Source organism: Oreochromis aureus, linkage group 1 (genome assembly GCF_013358895.1).
Source record: "Oreochromis aureus strain Israel breed Guangdong linkage group 1, ZZ_aureus, whole genome shotgun sequence".
In the NCBI taxonomy this organism is placed as follows: domain Eukaryota; kingdom Metazoa; phylum Chordata; class Actinopteri; order Cichliformes; family Cichlidae; genus Oreochromis; species Oreochromis aureus.
Genome location: NC_052942.1, coordinates 34446298 through 34466445, shown reverse-complemented (window position 1 = coordinate 34466445; position 20148 = coordinate 34446298). Strand labels below are relative to the sequence as shown.

Sequence of the window (20148 nt, the reverse complement as noted above, 5' to 3'; positions counted from 1 at the left end):
TAAATATAAGCAGGGTGTGGGAATCGCTTTCTTTAAGAACTGCTTTCTGGGTGGAGCACTGAAAGTGATGTAGGGTATGAATCGACTTATCATAAGGAGTGGTTCCAACACATCACTATCCACTCTAACATTTAAAAAAAACAACAACATAGTGTTAACATTCCTCAGCTGACCAGGGTCTCAATTCAAGAGCCAACATGTCTATTCAGGGTTAATGGCTTCCATCTTACAATTACTGTGCTTTTTTTGACCCAACTAAAGAAGCAGAGGGTCTTCTATAGAGCCATCTGAACTTATTCACATTCTTACAGGTGACAGCTGAATTTACACTCTAAGACTTAATTATAGGGAATCCGTCATAGTAGAGCCTGAGCTCGGCACTCATTTTTAGGGAGTAAAATATCCAGCTATTGATATTATTTTTTACCATATACAAAAAGATAGTGTGACACTATTTTCCATCTTTTGTTATGTCATGTTTTAATACATTTTCCAACAGTGTTTAAATAAGAAATAAACATGAAAACATCACACGACTTAGTGTCACTATGTACGTTTGTGTGCTGCAGGGATCACTGAGAGTTAAAAATATTTCCAATGACTACTTTAATAGTGTATTTAAGAACCATTTCAAACCATTATTCACATTCTTCAAGAAGTAGCTTTCTTTTCCTTACTATTTTTTCTTTTTCTTTTTCTTGCTTATATGCTTGTTGACTCTGACGCTGGGTACAACAGTTCATTTTCAAAGTGCTGAAGAGCTATGCTGTTTCTATGGCTGTGAACTATCTTACTTTCCACCTTGCTTGTTTACAGCTTCCTGGCTCAGATAGAAAGGTGCTGTTCAGTGGCAAATGGCTACTTAAAATCATGTATTTCTGTTGCAAACTAGTGAGGGAAGCAACATTTAAGCTTCTGTTCCACATGCCACATTCATCCCTAGTTAAGAGTAGTTTCCTTCATTCAGTTTTCACTTCATTCATCCCTACTTCAGATTAGAGTCAAAGCTGCTCTGATGGATACATTACGTGAGAAGACAGTTTATATCATCAGTGCTCATCTTCTGTAATATAATCTGGTAACTAAATGGAAAAAATATTAATATCCAGGCATATTGGACAATATATATGGAAATGGTTATCCGTCAGCCAAAAACTGATGTCTTATTTCACCTCTACTTTGAAGTTGTTGGTTTAAAGACCAAAAAAGTATTGTAAAAACATCAACATTGATCCAGCAAAGTGGTGCAGACATTTCGTTTTAGCAGGAAGGCAGTTAGTTGTTGTGGCTTTGGTTAAGATGTCTAGTTGAAGTAACTGATAATACCTTTTAAAGTCGTTGTCTGTTTCATCACATGTTAGTTTGCAGTTAACAAGTTTGTTTTTATCTTGGCCACCATCTGCTCTTTATCACATCAGCCACTCTACTTTTCCTTTATTGCAGCTGAAGAGGAAAAACTGACGGTCGTGGTTTAGAGCAGGAAAGCACTCCACAGTTGCACTAGTCTAATGTGTGTGTTTGTGTCGGTTTTAAATGTGTGGTTGTATTGTGTGTGTTTTTAAAAAAACAACATATAAACTTTAAAGTAGTCACATTATTAAATTTCTCCTCATCTTTCCCCTTTGTTTACAACAGTGAAACTGTAATGGACCCTTTATGCTCGTTGTTCTCAGCCTCACAAAACACTCCACAAAAAGTAAAATTCACATCAACGGGCACAAGCTGCACTTTGGTGTGTTTTTGGCCACTCGTACGCGTCTCAGTTTTTCAAACCTTGCTTAAGCTGTGACTAGTTTTGCTGCCATTTTAATGATATTTCAGTAAAGAAGCTCAGATATTCACGGATTATACAGCAGTGTTTATTTAGACAGCAAATTTTAATTTAGTTTTACTCATAGTCTTTTGACTAAAATGTCATTTAGGTTTAGACATAATTTGGGAATTTATTTTGATATTTGGTCAGATTTAAGCCTAAATGTCATAAGATTATCATAGACTAAATCAAAAGTTGATTCGGTCTCAAGTGTAAAAGTTTGCCATGTTTTTTCCAGTGAAAGTTGCTCCACATGTTTTACAAAGCATCTTATATTCCTTGACATCAAATGTGGAATGTGTCCATATGTCTGCTCTTCTCTTCCTCCCAAATCTTGACATTTTGTCACGTTTTCATGAGAAACGGAGAGCATGCGAGCTCCCCCTTCGCTACCTGTTTTTTTTTTTTGGCAGCAGCTCAAATGTGTGCATCTAACCTTACTGCACAAGGAGATTACTTCTGATTGGATCACTTCCAAACTCCTCCTGCCTTTCTACACAACTTAATTAGTTCTGATTGGATCATTGGATCGTATTTTCATCTTGTTTTTATTTGCTGATGAAAATGTCAGTACATTTCATCGTATTTATCATCCTCTTGCGTTAGTTTTTATGTAGTTATTGTCTTGCTTTCGTCAGGAAAAAAAGGTATTAGATGAAAATATGCAGAAAATTATTGATCCATGAAATTAATACTGTTGTACAGAGGGAGATTTGAAAAGATGAGACTTTCTGGAAAAAATTTCTTTGTTTCGTTGTTTCTGGTTTTGACGTCTTCTCCTCCTGTACCTCTTATTGTGGAGGTTTTGATGTGGAGTTTTTGTTTTTGCTGACAACGGTTGTTCAGGAGAACACTGCAGAGAGTACTGACACCCTCAGCGCTGGTATAAATGGTACAAAGCGACACTGTTGTCACTGTTTGCACGCAACATGAACAATGCGGTGAGAATAATAGGCCTAAGGCATAGAGAAGGTATATGTGTGGGCAACTAGGTGGGAATGCTGTGAGGAACCTTGGAGTCATTTTTGACCAGGTCATGTCCTTCAATGCACATATTAAACAAATATGTAAGACTGCTTTCTTCCATTTGCGCAACATCTCTAAAATTAGAAATATCCTGTCTCAGAGTGACGCTGAAAAACTAGTTCATGCATTCATTACTTCCAGGCTGGACTACTGTAATTCTTTATTATCAGGATGTCCTAAAAACTCGCCGAAAAACCTTCAGCTAATCCAAAATGCTGCAGCAAGAGTCCTGACAGGGACTAGAAAGAGAGAGCATATTTCTCCTGTTTTGGCTTCCCTTCATCGGCTTCCTGTTAAATCCAGAATTGAATTCAAAATCCTGTTCCTCACATACAAGGTCTTAAATAATCAGGCCCCATCTTATCTTAATGACCTTGTAGTACCATATCACCCTATTAGAGCACTTCACTCTCGCTCTGCAGGCCTACTTGTTGTCCCTAGAGTATTTAAAAGTAGAATTGGAGGGAGAGCCTTCAGTTTTCAGGCCCCTCTTCTGTGGAACCAGCTTCCAGTTTGGATTCGGGAGACAGAGACTATCTCTACTTTCAAGATTAGGCTTAAAACTTTCCTTTTTGCTAAAGCATATAGTTAGGGCTGGACCAGGTGACCCTGAATCCTCCCTTAGTTATGCTGCAATAGATGTAGGCTGCCGGGGATTCCCATGATGCATTGAGTTTTTCCTTTCCAGTCACCTTTCTCACTCACTATGTGTTAATAGACCTCTCTGCATCGAATCATATCTGTTATTAATCTCTGTCTCTCTTCCACAGCATGTCTTTATCCTGTTTTCCTTCTCTCACCCCAACCGGTCGCAGCAGATGGCCGCCTCCCTGAGCCTGGTTCTGCCGGAGGTTTCTTCCTGTTAAAGGGAGTTTTCCTTCCCACTGTCGCCAAAGTGCTTGCTCATAGGGGGTCATATATGATTGTTGGGTTTTTCTCTGTATGTATTATTGTGCGATCTACTGTACAATATAAAGCGCCTTGAGGCGACTTCTGTTGTGATTTGGCGCTATATAAATAAAATTGAATTGAATTGAATTGAATTGAATGAAACGTTAATAACCACTGGTCTACAAATACATTTTTAGTAAATTCTTAGATATTAGATGTTACTCCTTTCCCTGAATGAGGAATAGATAATTAGACAAAGTAATAGAAGGTCTAGTATCTCTTGGTGTATTGCCTGAAGGATTAGGAAAAGTATATCAACTGTAGAAAGCATTTTCTTTAATATTATTATGTTAGTCTTTTAGATGTGGGACTAGATGTACTCACAAGTGAGGATATAGCAGTAAGCCTTTCATTGACTGGACACTGGTGTTCTGTCACTTTAGACCTTTGTTCCAGGCTAACATCAGGAACACCTTGACCCCTGCACTCCCATGACACAAGTGTCACTCAGGGAAGTGTGATGTTTGTATGCGTGCCTGCAACCCAGACGCTGCGGTCTGCTTCTTTTGTTTTAACATCTAACACTGATGAACTGGGAGCTAATTGTAATGTTGCAAGTCCCAAAATAATTTACTTTGAACAAGAGCACCTGTTAAATAGTAAGAATTTTTAGACGATGGATCAATAAACAAACGTAACTTTTAATTTGTGTCCTCTCAGTGCAGAAATGTAATGATCCTGATCTTGAAATGTTGAACTCTGGGTCACAGAATAGGGAACATCCTGTTTGTATAAAAGGTGCTGCCAGCATTTTTTTTCCTAACCATGTAGGACTACATATGTCTGCAATGTGAATTATCTTCCCTTATAATCATTTATAATGGTTAAAGTTTAACAGACGTGGTCAATTGTGAGCAAAGGTCTATAGATGTGCCATACCTTATGTTTACCTTTACATGATGTGTTAATCTGGATCACATATAAGAGATTATATAATATAGGAAGCTGTTTTTGATGATGAAAAAGGTTTTGTTCAAAATGTTCCAGTAGGATAACGTAGTGTTGATTTTTTTTTTTTTTTCAAACTAGATATAATGTCAATCTGTTGGTATGTCTATAAAGATTTGAACACTGAACTTTAGAACTATTAGTTTTTTACACAGGGGAAACATTTTCGAAAAAACCCTTTTATGGTTGCTCAAGGAAAAGAAAACATTTTATCACATGTCGTCATTGCCACTGTTAGAAATAACAGCATTGGATAGTTTGTGCTTGTGGTGTGGTGCAGACCATGTTTGCCCTTCTAAATAGCAGACGTCTCATTTTGTCTTCATGCTTTTGCCTTGAAACCCACCATTTGCAGTAGGTTTTCAACTTGATGGCTGATGGTATTTGTATAGGGAGCAATTGTTGACAACCGTTACACATACTGAGAGTGAGAGGGTGAAAATGACTTGCTCTCAGGGGCCTTGACAACCTTTGCCCCCCTGGCTCTTGTTTCAGGCCCTGTAATTGCCACTGACCAATGGGCTCCCGGTTGAAACTAGACTCCAGGCTGCAGCTATTAACGTCCCCCTCCAAACGGATCTTGTTTTGATTCCTGATGCTTTTATAGGTTTTGTCTTTAGGAGACATTCCTGGTCGGCACATACCGTGCACCCCTTTCTGCCCTTATTTTCCTTCCTTCCCGTCTTGTGGGGCCATTGGCCCCCCTTCCTGCACTCACAAACATACACATAGCCTTGATCAGCTTTTGTGTGTGTGTGTGTGTGTGTGTGTGTGTGTGTGTGTGTGTGTGTGTGTGTGTGTGCGCCAAGGCTACTGACCAGCCCACCCTTCTCTGGCCCCTCCTGACTGCCATCTACACTCCATGAACTTGGCCACCCGTCACAGCTGCGTTAAGATTGAAGGATGGGGGGCCCTTGTATCCAGCTGGGTCGGAAGACATTGTTGGGGGCAGGGCAGGCCCAGATGCAGATGGTTTAGGTCAAATGGAGATGTTTGAGGATGAAGGGGGAGGGGGATTTAGGAGCTCAGAGGTACCATAACTCCAGAGGTTACTACTTCAACCCCTGGACTATGCACCCTTAGTGTTTGAGTATATATTTGTTTTGATAAGTGTGTATTGCAGATTGTACTTTGTCTTATCTAGCTTAGCGAATGCGCCACTTTTAAAGCTTGTTACAAACTATTTGAAGGGAATTCAGGCTTAACTTAATAAATGTTTGGTGTAACAACAGATGAATACATTTTTTTTTCATGGAGATGAGTCAGTTTTCTAAACATAATAAATTTGTATATACATTAGTGTTGCAGTGTATGTTTTTCCTTGATTAAACAAATGTTGAACTGGAAGAATCTAGGTTCAGTGGAAAGCATTCACTTTTACGGCAAAGTTCTTCATGTTATGGACTCTGCAAGGGTTTGAGTCCAATAGAGAGAGGGTCGTCTCCTCAGCCGATTCAGCACCCACAGACTGGAGCCTTAACGTTTTGTCGAAATTTCCCAGTGGAGATGCATTTAACAGTGTGCATGTTTGGGATTGTCAAATCAGACATTACATAATTCTGCCCACCTGAAATTAGTGCAGCTAATTTGCTCTACGCAGGCAGCTTCCCAACTCACCCAAATGGAGCATTTTCAATAGTATTTTCAGTAATTTGTGTATTTTAAGTAGTTAGAATGCATCTGAAGCAGACTGTCTCCTGTTTTGTATCAAAACTGGAATTACCTAAAATTATCCAGAGCTGATGTGTGAAAACCTGCTTATGTGTTTGTTTCGTTTTTTTACTGACCTCGTCTGTATTTACTCTCATTTGTTGCAGAATGGCAGTGCAGGATGGGCAGATGAGGCTGACAGCAGCAGAGGAAGAGGAGAGGCCTCAAGAGACTTTGCTAAGGTGAAAAACAAAATCAAGGAAAAAAACAAATAAAATCCCAGAAGTTTTGTTACAAAAGAAGCAAAAGGAGTCCTTTATGACAGTTACGTGGTAACATACATTCTCATTTCAGTAGCACATATGGGACATGTATATAGGTCAACCTTTTGAAGTATTGTACAATTGCAGAACTATAAAAATACAGGATCTGTGTGTTCCTGAAACTCTAAGCCAGCTTCAAAGAACTAGAAGTCTTGAAGCCTGAAAGATTCATCTGTGCACACCTCAAAGATGAGTTAGCTGCTGACATGTATGTTTTGTGGTTAAGTGAGATGAAAGCATCTGTTCTAAAAAGAACATTTCAGGGAAAAAAAAGAACAAATGTCTTCCAGACAAACATTACGTATAGAGTATATGAGTCATAACAATGGTGCAATTACAACGTTTTGCAATGCTATTATGAACTATCATCACATAGTCTAATATTAAAAAGAGCAGTAGAGAAAAATACAGACATTCAGGATTAAGCACTAGACAATAAACGGTATATTTAAGCACTTTGAGGCGACTGTTGTTGTGATTTGGTGCTATATATAAAATTGAATTGAATAGACATTGTGGCTGAGCAGCCACACAGCTCTGCTTTTAGCAAACATTACCCTAATAACTTTCTATTTTTCTTTACAGCTGTATGAGCTTGATAATGACCCAAAAAGAAAAGAGTTTTTGGATGATCTCTTTGCCTTCATGCAAAAAAGAGGTAAGCATACAAAAATATTATTTTACTAATATCAGATCCTGTGGCTTGGCATGCACTGGATAAAGCATTGAATTGGAGGTTTATTTGGGACCTAGATAACTTTTAGACTTTAAGGAAGACTATAAATTATCATCATTATACTGCAAAGTTATAATATTTTCTGAGATGGAAAGTATTATATTGTTGCATTCCTACTCTCAACACATATAGGGTGCTTTAAACTTTAACTTTCAGTGTGAATATATGGGAATTACCACAGATGTGTCATTAAGGTTAATTTATCACCCTCTGCCTGTGTGGTCAAAGCAGATACCCCTTGACTTCCATTTTTCCTGTCTCAGTGTGAGGAAGGAGGATACTTTTTAGCAATGTCACACCTGCAGCACAAATAGATTACTTCTTCATGCAATTGCTAGAACCCATACAAAATCAACGAGGATGAAAGTACGTACAAAATGTAACTCCTTGTCTGATGCCAGTGAAACATGTTTTGCCACTGAACAACTCACACACTGGCTGAGAAATACTTCATTAATTCCCCTCTCAAGCATAAAGGCCTTAAGGTATCAGCAGGTAAGATCTGCCTCAGCTGATCCTGTGTTTCTGTAGCATCAGAGTCAAGTGGATCTGGCAGTGGCCTAACTTAGTTGGCCAGCAGGCTTCAAGGATCAGTTGACTTTGTGCTGCTTTGACACTGCTTACGAGACCTGTCTGACCAGGGCTGCTAATGCACTTAGGCTTTTATCAGACAAACCTATTGCAAAGCAAATTACACTGCTTGAGCAATACCTCCCAAGGTGAATCACAATGTTATTACAGTGGTGCATACTTCACATTATGTTTTGGCAGGCTGTGATGGGTGATAATAATCTGTGAGTGTGTGTGTGGTTCACTTCAATATGTTTTGCTACAGGCTTCAGTGGTGGGTACGGTACATGAGTGAGACTTAATTTGATGCGTAGTTTGTTTTGTCGGACTGACAGGTGATCGTTTTGTGAACATTTTTTTTTTGTAAATGGCCCCGTGTGCATCGACACCTATGTGTATGTACTTGCATATGTGTGTCTAAGGTGCTCGAGAGCAGCAGCTTCTGAGAGTCTGGTTAGGTCTTACCACCCAGAGGTCTTGTTTGGTGGGTGATGAATTAAGCCGAGTAGGAGAGGGAGGGTTGGGATCTGTCAGGGCCCTGTTAGCATCTCTGTCCAGTGGCAGACGCTGGGAGTGGCTGCCTGACCCTTTTCTCATGCTGGTCAGATGGAGAAATCCATCAAGCTGACTAAATCGCCACCTGACAGCAGATAACTAGCTGATTACAGTGTCACATTATTTTTCATGCAGTTTGAAATGAGTCAACACAAACATTGAGTGAATAATAACACTGATTTAAAACAAACAAATTAACATGTAACTTTATTATACTACCATAAAGTAAATTAGGACAAAGCGCAGTCCTGGTAAGACTTTGGTGTTTAACTTGTTTAACTGAATTACATTTCCAAAGAGAATTATCGTGAGTGTAACTGGAATCGGCTTACGCGTTTCAGGTTCCCATGTCAACATTAATACAAGTGATCAATGTTGAGTCCAAGAGTCAGTCCTAGCAGTTATCACTGAATTTCCAGAGTGCTCATCTACAAGAGAAAGATACTGCAAACGACAAAGGAAAAATATTGTGAAATTAAGAAGTATTATTTATTTGAATAGTTTTATTTTACAGTTACAAGTACAAAGGTGAAATCGGAATATCCATGGCTGCACAGTGCTTTAAATATAGATGCAGGATGTGACATTAGAGACTTGATGAAACCATTGTACAAGAGGTTAGGGTATAATTTCAGCTAGACTAGAGTGCCTTCTTCACCCCTCCCTTAAGTAAGGAGCCACTTGGCTGACCTATGTTGTCCCTCAAGCCGGAGTCTTAATCATAGGGCATTGCTTGGCTGGATTTCTTTTACACTCAGTGCCAAGAGTAAATGAGATGAAGAGCAAGCCTCACTAAGCTCTTATTCACGGTACCCTCTAATTTCTGTGCATTGGCTCCTCCCTCCATTTCATTTCATAGATATGTTGTCAAGATTATTGCAGTCCATTTTTTGTAATTAAAGAGCACTTAGGAAGCCTGTATATATTTTTTTTAAATGCAATGTCATTATTTTAGACTTTCTAAGAAGGGCGTAGCAAAGGGAAAATGCCTCTTAAATTGAATGAGATTACAAGTGGACTCTGAAAAATGAGGCAGAGTGTGAGGTTAAGTGAAATCCAGTGGAAACTCTGGCGAGAGTGAGACAAATGGTGAAGTGCTTTTCCCACCTTGGCGTGGGGCCTCTGAGCCCTGAGAGGGAAGCAAACGGCGGAAGGAAAACTTACGAGGGATTCACATTTCCTGCCTCTGCTGCTTAAAAACAGGCACATGTGTTTGTGTGTGTGCGTGTCTGTGCGTTAATGCTTGAGGAATTTTACCAGCTGTCCTAAATAGAGTCTGAGTGTAAAGGGAACCCAATGATGGGCTTTGAATCACAGAAATGACAGAAGACACATACAACCCCCCGCCTCTTTTTGTCACAGATGATCACTGTAGGATCAGAGGAATATTTGTTACATCCATTACTGAACCCAGCCAGCTTTCACCACTGACCTCTGTGCTATTTGTTGCTTGTAAGGAGCTCAGCCTCATTCAGCTGGAGACCCTCATGTATATATTAGTCATTTGCTCCAGGTAGAAACATTAGCTAATGGCCTGACATGTACATGTAAATGCACTAGGGCTGCTCACATACAAAGAGCGCTGGTGGAGGGTATTAGCCAAGATGAGTTACGGCGACATCACTGTTCATTACATCCATTACAGGTTTTCCTGTCTCACCCCCACTTGCTGCAAAGAAAAGCTTGACGGTGGCTTGATGCTTTTAACCACCTCAAAGGTTTCGATTAAGCATATGGGTGATTGTTTGTTTTGGTTTGACACTCGACCGCTTTGTCATTGGGGATGGGGGTTTGGACCAGGAGGTGGGCTTTTGAGAAGGTGGGGGAGCAGGCAGTAAATGAGGCAACAGTTGCTCGATGAAGAAAAAAAAGGGAAGAAACTCAGAGAGTGATGCAGCCAACTGCCTGTCAGTGCTGTCCACTTGAGATGATTAATGGCCACGAGCTGTGATGGACAGAGCCAGAGAGAGAGAGAGGCTCCTGTTCAGTGAAGTCACCAGTCGAGAACCCCCTCCCCGCACCACGAAGTGTTTTACTCGTGCTCCTCTCACCAGAAAACCACACACATCGTGGTCAGAGATCAAGATCCATCTCAGTGTGACACTCTTAATTGGAAGTGTAGCTTCAGCTTAAGAGGGACCACATGCTGTGCTATCACAGCTTTAGAGTTATTTTAGAGGAAAATCCCAGATTTAGCTTAATAGTAATAAAGTGGTAAGCAGGACTTGTCTGTGTGATTAAATTATAGTGCTGATGTTGGGGCTAGAGGAAGATTTATAGAATGAAATGAAGGGTTCTTATTTAGCTCCACAGTGAAATGCACGAGGAGAGCAGTGTTTGTTCCTTTGAAGCTCCCAGAATTTGCTGCAGGATACAGAAAAATGGCACTAAAGGGATTTTGATCAAAACAGAGCAAGTCAGCAATTTAGTGACATAGTAATATTTGCATATTCCTTTACACTCAAATTTTTTTTGACTAAAAAACAAATGTCAAACATGCCTTTGTATTACCTTTTACAAAGCACAGCATTTTTTCCCCCCCAAGGTTTAGATAGATTTTATTTGAAGTATTTGTGGTGTGGGAACAGTGGCCTCCCAGCAGGACATTAGAGGAAGTTCCCCAACTGTAACCCAGAGACCGAGTGCTCTGTCCATACCAATTACAGCATGAATGGGCTCTGGGGGATCCACGTATGCATTATATTACTCCCCTGGTCAGCCTCACACTGGCCCTCGTAACAGGCAGCCCCTCTGTACAAACACCACACCACAATAGGAACATTCTCTGGCTCTGTGATATGGACTCGTTTTCCTTTAGTTAACACCCCACAACTTCTGGAAAGTGGCAGCACCTGGTTGGTTTAACAACAAAGCCCAAGGTTTTGTGAGCATATTTGTCCATTTCAGATGAAGTGTTGGGTTATAGTTAAAAGGATTTTTTTTTTTCGGGTGGTGGCGGCGGTGGTGGGGTGTGGGGGCAGAACTAGAATCCTGCTAATTGGTTTGGCAGGTAAAAGGCTGTAGATGTCAGAGTTCCTCCATAATTTTGTGATAACCTTGTTTTCCTGTTATATTTATAATCTGAATCGTGACAGATCTTCCCCTAATAGATGCTGTTTTTTAAAGCCCGTGAAGCATGTTTTACACAGAATCCACCAATAAAATAGAAAGAGGAAATGACATTATGTCCTCTCTTTTCTTTCTTTTCATTCCCGTCCTCTTCCTTTGCACCCACTGAATTCTCCTCCCCCCTCTGTTTATTGTGCTACAGTTACAACCACTGAAACTTGATAACACCATGGGGGATAGGGTTGGAGGGCCGCACTGTGGCCTGCTTGCTCGGTGAGACCGGGGGAAGGAAGGACTGGCTGGATTAAGGGGCCTCCTGTCCTACGCACAATGATTAATGATCTCTAAATAAGTGGAGGCAAGTCTTTTAGATATGGTAACCCTGATAGACATCAGACATGTGACTGTCACATGTCTGTGTCTGTGAAAAGGACAAAAGAAAGGATGAGGGATGAAGGTGGCCAACGTGGAAGTAAGAGACGAGTGCAGACGGGGTGCCAGGGTTACTGAGGAGAGGTTAAAGGAGACATCAGGCAGCTTGTATGGGAGAACGCGGCGTTCTTTGATTTCCCTTTCAAAGCACTTTGCCAGTGGTCTGAAACTGACTGAGGTTACCAATCAGACTGAAAGATAATGAGGGAAATGTACAAGAAGATTAGAACTGGTAGTAAAGGGGCCCTTCTCTCAGCATAGGGTGGAAACCCAAATGATACATAGATTCCAACCACCGCTTTCTAATCATTTTCCAAAAGAAGAGATGAAACTCTTCCTTTTGGACACATCCTCCCATGCATTTTTCATCAAAGATTTGGTGGTAACTGCCCTGATACATTTGAGGGTTGAGATTGTCTTTGGTTTGGGTAAACCCCACCCATCCCCTGCCAAATTACAGCCCAGCCTTAAGGGCACAAGCATCTAGAGTGGTTATCCATTTCCTTCAAAACAAAAGGAAATAGTAGTTTTCCTGATGTTTTGCGTGTGGGGTGGTTTATTGGGGGAAGCTTAGATTAAAATCTTGTGACTTTTTTATTTTTTTTGTTTTTGCTTCTATCTTTCCAACCATGGCTACTCTTTGTGTCTTTTCCTCTCTGTGTTTCTTCATCCCAGCCCCCAATTGCTTCCATCCCCTGTTATTTCCTCTGTTCTGCAGCCACACTATTCCACAGCCCTAGATTGCCACTGTGCTGTCCATCTTTAATTACGACCATACTGTACTGGGATTTGAGACCCTAAATCGCCACGGTCATATGACCAGGCAAGAGGACAAGTGCAGGCCCTCAAACAGATTCATGCTTCCCAGTGAGGTCATCGGTCAGGGTAAAAATAATACTGGCTGGCTGCTCTGTTCATTCACCCATCTTGTTTTGCACTCACTGAAAAATACTTACAAGTGAATGCTCTTATGGGAAATGGGAAAGTAATAGGGTAGAGGATGGTATTGAATGGGAAAAATAACATGACTTGTGATGCGAGTTGGATAAAATAGTAACGGTTTGAAGAAAGAAATTCAGAAAACTGTGGCTGAAACTGAAACGGCAAGAAATCTGTTCCTCAAACAATGTATGCAATACAGGAACTTCCTAAAATGTAGTATGTATAATCCTGCTTGATGGAAGTAGGCCACAGTGTATATTGTAAATTAAGTTAAAGAAACGCAAAGTTAAAAGTAAGAGATTTCAATAATTACAAATGATTTGTGTAAGTTGATTCAGCATAAGCACATTAATAATAGGGTGCCAAATCAAGCTTTTCTGTAAATATATGTATGCTTTTAATTTTCCAATTTGAGTTAATTGGAAACTTGTTAACTTCATTGTGCTGTTTCATGTGAAATATATTTAATCTTTGGGCAATCAAAATGGGGTTTTGTGGTTCCATCGTAAAGCTTTCTGCGCACAGAATTCTCCTGTGATCAACAAATTCCCTAAGCCTCTGCTATCTGTATATCTGCGTGTCTTGCTTCTCCATCTGTGTCCTGTGTGTGCTCTTAAAGCAATGTTTCCTGGCCTCCACACCCTTGTGATGGATGGTATGAAATGCATTACAGCCCCCAGAGGAGCCCTACACCCGTACAATAGCCCTGAGCTCACTTCCACTGCAGCTTTGCTGCCTTGCTCCATAAGCCACACAGCAACAGAGGTCTGAGTGCCTAATGGAAAACAAGACATTTGATTTGAGGGAAGAAATGGACATGAAACACACAAGTGCTGTTGTCTCTTTGCCAGTGGCGCTTTAGTTGATGTGGTTTATTGTTTGGGGTACATGATTACATAAAGGCAGTGGTTACTTAACAAGTGGTGATATATGAGTGTGAGATGAGTTATCATCATTTGCAGTTAGGCTTAAAATAAAATCTTTAGCGTTGCAGTATACACTGTGTCATCATCAGTTTTCTAGTGGTTTACTTTTTTTTGTATCATTGACTCCTAAAGAAAAATGAAATTATAGAGCCCTAAATTAGCAAATAACCTTTATTATGAATTCACTAAAAGGGTTTTTTTGTACTTGTATGTTACTTACAAATTAAAGCTTTTTTTCTGATGTTGATTTCATTTCAAGTCACTTTGCATTAGCATCAGCTAAGACCCTGAAAGGTAAACATATGACCCACTCTCATGGATCTTAGAAGTCAAAAGTAATTAGCATTGACAAGAGGTAAAATTTGCAAGATGAGTGCACAACCCCCAACAATCCCCTTATGTGCGTGAACAGATTCCCCTTTCTCCTAGGCTTATAGCATTTGATGTCTCCGGTATTGATCAGTGGTGCTCGGCCTCAAATGGTGCTCATCAGCTGATGGCTTTATCTGTCAATCCGGGTGGTCATTGATTGAAGCAGTTAGCTGTGTTATAAAGCTTGCTTTAAGGGACAGAGGGCCCCCTCAGTGCATCAGTAAAGTCATCACTACCTCACGTGTACTCTTTAATCCAGCAAAAACTAGTTTGACTAGTGACCTGTCACCAATGTTGGCCAGGCGTATTTTGGTCTCAGGATATCCTGCAGAACCCAGCTGTCCATAGCCAAAAATTTTATTTATGTCCACTGTGGAATAGTCAGAAACAAGCATCTGTAGCCAACAGAGTTACAACATGTGAAATGCTGTTTTAATTCAAAAGATGCTCTTTCTTAAACCTGAAGTACTTTTGTTACTATAACTAAAGAAACAAAAATAGTCCTGTCCTGTTTGTCTTGTTTGCCTACCTCACCACTTCTTTCTCTAGAAAGGCTTTTTTTCACTCGTTTTTTTTTTTTAAAGCAGAAAGACCTGAAACCAAAATTTGCTCTATCACACTGCCTTTAGTTCTTAGAACTTATAACCCTCAACTGAAGCCATGTAGTAACGTGCAAAAATGCATGCAAAACAGTCTTTTTTTATGAAGCCTGAGGGGGGCTGTTGTACTTACTAAATAGCTGTTGTGTGTCTGTTTGCACCATGGCATTTTTCCCTCTCTCTATTTGTCTCCAGGCCTCCTTCCTCTAGTTGTTGTTTTTAAGCTTTATCTGTGTTCTTTTTATTTGGTCTAAATATTACTCCTTCCCCTCACTGTCGTACTCTTCCTGATTTGGCTTCAGTTGAATTTCAAGGATGGAAAAATTGAAGCCTCACCTCAGCAGCTTAATCAGTGAATGCTGGGTGGGGGTGCGTCGGTTAATGCCGAAACACCCCCACCCCTTTCTCCCCCCTTTCATGCGTAGAACAAGCTGTGTTCTCGTAACTGTCACATATACATTCTTTACACTTTTTACTGGAAGATCAGCGATGTTTGTTTTCAGCCAGTCTGCTCGGTCACTGTAGTCTCACTTGATTTTCAAGTTAGGCAGAGATTTAGAGCAGAAGTTATCCTTGATATATGGCCTAGTTTTAAAGTTTGACATTAGGATATAAAAAGGCAACATGGCATTTTATATGTTCTTGTTGAATACGAGTTCCAGCAATTTTGGTAAACATGGAAATAGCAATCATGCATACTAATTTTTAACCTATATTAAATTGTTTTTGAGGACTAAAAATATGTGTACAAAACAGCTTCCACTGACCTTCCACCTCCAAGTGAGAGTAACTCATAATACAGGCCTGTATCATTAGTTTTACTACATGTGTCAACAAACATTTTTCCTCCCAACACCCACACACTGCAAAACTCTTGCTGTTTTCTGCTGTTAGCCCATGTATCTGTACCATGCTCATAGATTTATTTTTGTAATCCAGTCATAGCTATAAGTCACAGAAAAGGAAACCCCACCACAAAGTTTTAATAACGTCAAGCTTTAACAGAACAAATTGTAAATACATTTCATGCATGAGTTGCGCAACAGGTTTTAGTAGTTCCTGTAGCTTGACTGGAAACATACAGCCTGTAGTGATAAATGTTAGTTGTTAGAGAACATTCAAGCACTCCAACAAGGTAAAGCATTGTTAAAAGAACCTCCTGACAATCTCTCTGATCACATAGATGTTTTCAAACGCATTCCCGTGACAATGTTTGCTTAGTTTCAATTAAAAGCTGTTGGGTGGAGTAACTTAACCAGATCTGTGATAAGTAAAAACACCCTGAAGGACTTGTAGGTGGATCCATAAACATCTGTTGACCATTGGTCAGTCAATAATCTTACCTTTTGTCAAACACTAAGCAGAGCAGAATTTAATGCATTTAATACAATTTATAGGAGACGGACAGCAAGCATCTGTCAGGATGTCCCGATCAATTAGTTACTTTAAATATATACCTAACCTTTGTCTAAATTTAATATAGCCTAATCTTATTATTTTAAACCTTGAAGGAGTTTTTCCTTTACTGGTTTGAAGGAAGCAGAAATACTACACATGGTCCTACAAAGTTTCCCATTTTATATAAATAGGTTTTCCCTTGATATACTTATCAACAAGCAAAATGTTCTCTCTCTGGACTGGGATAAATCTGCTGAATGTGTGTTTCCCTTCTCTCTCTCTGACGTACAAGACATTTTTAAAATACCAGTGACTTTGAATAACCATGCAGCATAAGACACCCCAACCACCACTTCTATCCATCCATCCACCCATCCACTCATTCATCTCTCTGATGGCTCCGGTGTTGATTGGGGTCTGGTCAGTTGATCTGCCTGGTCTCTGGGAATCTAGGGGACTTGGGTTACAAATGGAGAGGCCGTCTCATTTTTCGCACCATCCAACCTTTTCAATCCCCCTCCCCCTCTATTTCAACAGGTGACCCATCTTCATGACCCACAGAGAAGGAGTCATGTTTCTTTTCTTTTTGTCTTTCTTTCTGTACATCTATCCATCTCACCTCTGAGATACGTTACTGACAGAGCTGTCAAAAGATTAAGGAGGTCAATCCACCAATGGTACTTAAAACACCATATAAAATCTTGTCCACTTTATCATTGCAGAGATTTCTTGACAAATTGCACTTGAAAAATTGTCCAATTCAGTTTCTAATAGTGTCACTGTGTGTATTCTTGACAGACTTCCCAGTGTGTGAACAGCAGCCTTTGAGATTTACAGCTTCTGACTTTTGTTTGGAGACTTGCCAGCTTTGCAATGTTTTACACCAGCCCAGAGCAGTTGACGGTGCACAGAAGACAGCTCCTTTAATATACTGGCTGCCTGCTCACTGTAATAATTCTTACTAAGAAGCTCCTCTCCCTGTTTTCTAAGCAAATATAGCTTCAAGTGAATTATCCATCACTGAGTGTTTGCCTTTTTTCCCTTAAGTATTGTTCTTTTTATTGCGCTAGAAGGAAAACCTGGAGGAAGGAAAAGAGGGGATCTGCTGGCTTTTGAATTTTTTTTTAAAAAAAAAAAGGAATTTATTAACCTTTTATTTAATTTTTCATCAACAAAGGGACATATTAAATTTCTCATATGAGAAAAAGCTATTATTTGTGTATGTTTGTGAGCTGATGTTATATATTTCTCAGTTACTGCGCCAATGACTTAACATTACTTCCAAATGGTGCCTTATGTGGTCCTTACATTGGTTAATCTCTTTACTGTGCTGTTGTTAGTATAGTGACATCATGCAGCGGCTGGACTTGATAATGTCGTCGCACATTATCTCTGCAGATGGATGAATGTGGCTTAACTAGTTCCAGTGTAATTCATTCGACGTGGCGTCCTTTATTTTGACTTCAAGCTCACAGAGCAATAGAAAGCCTTTGTTTTTCTTGGTTTTTGTGTTCCTTATCACATCAGTGGTCAAATACAGTTGACAGAAGATAAGTCATTTCTTGGCTTTTCCTGTCTTTTCTTTTTTTTCCTTTGTCTACCTGTCAGCTCACATTAATTGCATTTTATTGACATAAAAGTAATGAAACCTCTGCAGCCAGAGATGTAGGAGTATATTGACTGACTTATATTATATAGACTTTATTAGATGACTGTCTCTCTCTTTATGTGACTCTGCCAGCTGCAGCTTTAGCTTCATGCTTAGAATAGCAATGCATCTATAGTGTAATGTTACATTTAACTTCCCTTAGGTGGAGGGCACTACATATCTTAACACTTGATATGAATTGGTCCTTCATGCGAGGGTTGGCTCTGTCTGGACTAAAGATAGCAAATTCCATGCACTCAAGGCTTTTTTACCTTTTATGTCCCTGACCGTGCATTAAAAATAAAACAAACATGCCCCAGTGAACACCAGGGTCCTGACAATATTCTGGCCCGGAGTATGAACATAAACTAAACAGCCAGGGGCTGCCTACATAAAGTAAACTCCCAGCATGTGGAGCCCAGACACTTATCTCCCTTGTCAGTGTCTCCCTGCCCCAGGTTAATGAAGGGTTTGGGCTGGTCTGTGTTGGTATTCTCTAAAAATGAAAACATATTTTTCTGTTTATAAATGCAATGTCATCAGACAAAATTCCTTCAAGATGGATGGGAACAAAGATTTTTTTTTTTTCTGTTGAGAGTAGTATCTAATATACATGCACAGAAAACATCTGAAGCAGCACATCAGGGATTCATAAATACTTCATCTCAGCACTTCAGAGTATAAAACATCATCAGTAAGACCAGTGCAGTCTCAAGGGAATAGTAATCTGATTTATAGTCCTAAATATTCTGGTATTATTGTTTAAGTAACAGTGAATGTGCTTAAATTGAAATGAGGAAACATAAGTTAAAAGAAATAAGAGATAAATTTGGTTTAGTCTGATCTGCTGTGTAGACGTGGTGTTTGAGGTAGCGAGGAGGAAGAGGAGAAAGGTCTTGGTCAGCGGCACTCTAAAAGGGCTCAGACGCTGCCACAAGGCCAGGGGCTGTTTGTGCTGGCTGACACCTTTCTTACTGCAGTAAGAATCCAGTAATCCAGTCTTTCTCCAGCTGGCTAGCTACCACACCTCCCCCTTCCTTTTCTCCTTCCTTCCATCCTTCCTTTCTTCCCTCCAAAAGGGACTTTCAAGATACTTAGCTCATATAAAAAAAAAAATAAATAAAAAAAATCTAATCATCCCTGTGAGGAATTTCTAAATTGATCAGAAGAGGTAAAGAAACCAAAAACCATGAGATGATGTGATGTGGTGTTTAATCCTGTCCCTGCTATTTTCCTGTCTTTCTTCACTGTAGATGACAGTGAAACCTCACACCAGTCAATGTTCATTCAGTAAAAAATTCATTTCCTGTGTGTTGTCCGCTGTAAGGCTGTCAGGCTGTCAGGCTGTCACTTAATTATTTAAAGAAATGCCCATCAAGTGAAGTCAGCAATATTTAATTTACCACTACTGGCGTCAGGGGCACCCAACTGATTTATTATACAGACCCTTTAATGTGAACAGCTGTTTTCTGCTAAAAATAGGTCAGAGGTCAGATAAAATGAACTTGTTCCTTTTTTTTTGGTCATTTAGATACAAAGTCATACATTTTATTCTCTCTCTAATCAATAAATATAATACACCAAAAGGGCAAAATGTGTTCTTTTTTCTTTTTAATTTATCTGGTTTATTTCTGTCATATTTCCTTATGAAGTGATCACAAGCCTCTGAAATGATTTTTAGATACTGTTTTCTTTATTACATATGATACTGTGTTATTGTGAGTGGGCATCCGTGTGATTTATTCACATTGTTTGTTAGATGAGGAGTTTATATTTCATAGTTTAAAGCACTTGAATCGTTAAAGCATCTTAGTTATAAAATATAAGAATAATGATTTGTTTTTACTCTTCAAAATATTGTTCCACGAATACATTCCTCTTGCATTTTTGTCCTTATAATCTGCATCCGTTATCATCTGAAGTCTAGTCGTTTGAAGGCTAGCCCTGTGGCTCTTGTGTACTTGGTGGAAGTTGGAAGAAAGAGTTGGGTAGTGGTTCGGGGGCCCTCAGCCACGGCACTTCCCACCAGAGCGACCTCTGACCTCTGGTGCCATTAATCACTAGGCTTCTGATGGCCGTGTCCCTGGGGGAAAATCAGTCCGGGGCAAAGGATGATGGAAGGTGAGGCCTGCAGCCAATTACAGATAGACTCAGAGCAGACGAATGGACAAATCAGGTCTTTACAGAGAG

At 39.8% G+C, this 20148-nt stretch overlaps 1 protein-coding gene across 2 annotated transcripts in view; it reads left to right on the top strand.

The window, feature by feature from the left end:
• Positions 1 to 20148, top strand: part of LOC116325637 (AT-rich interactive domain-containing protein 3B) — a 57853-nt gene that overhangs the window by 22382 nt on the left and 15323 nt on the right. For both annotated transcript variants that reach the window (XM_031746593.2, XM_039613006.1), the window contains exons 3-4: positions 6556 to 6630; positions 7297 to 7369. In XM_031746593.2, the coding sequence (XP_031602453.1) occupies positions 6556 to 6630; positions 7297 to 7369 (148 nt within the window). The remainder of the gene's footprint in view (positions 1 to 6555; positions 6631 to 7296; positions 7370 to 20148) is intronic.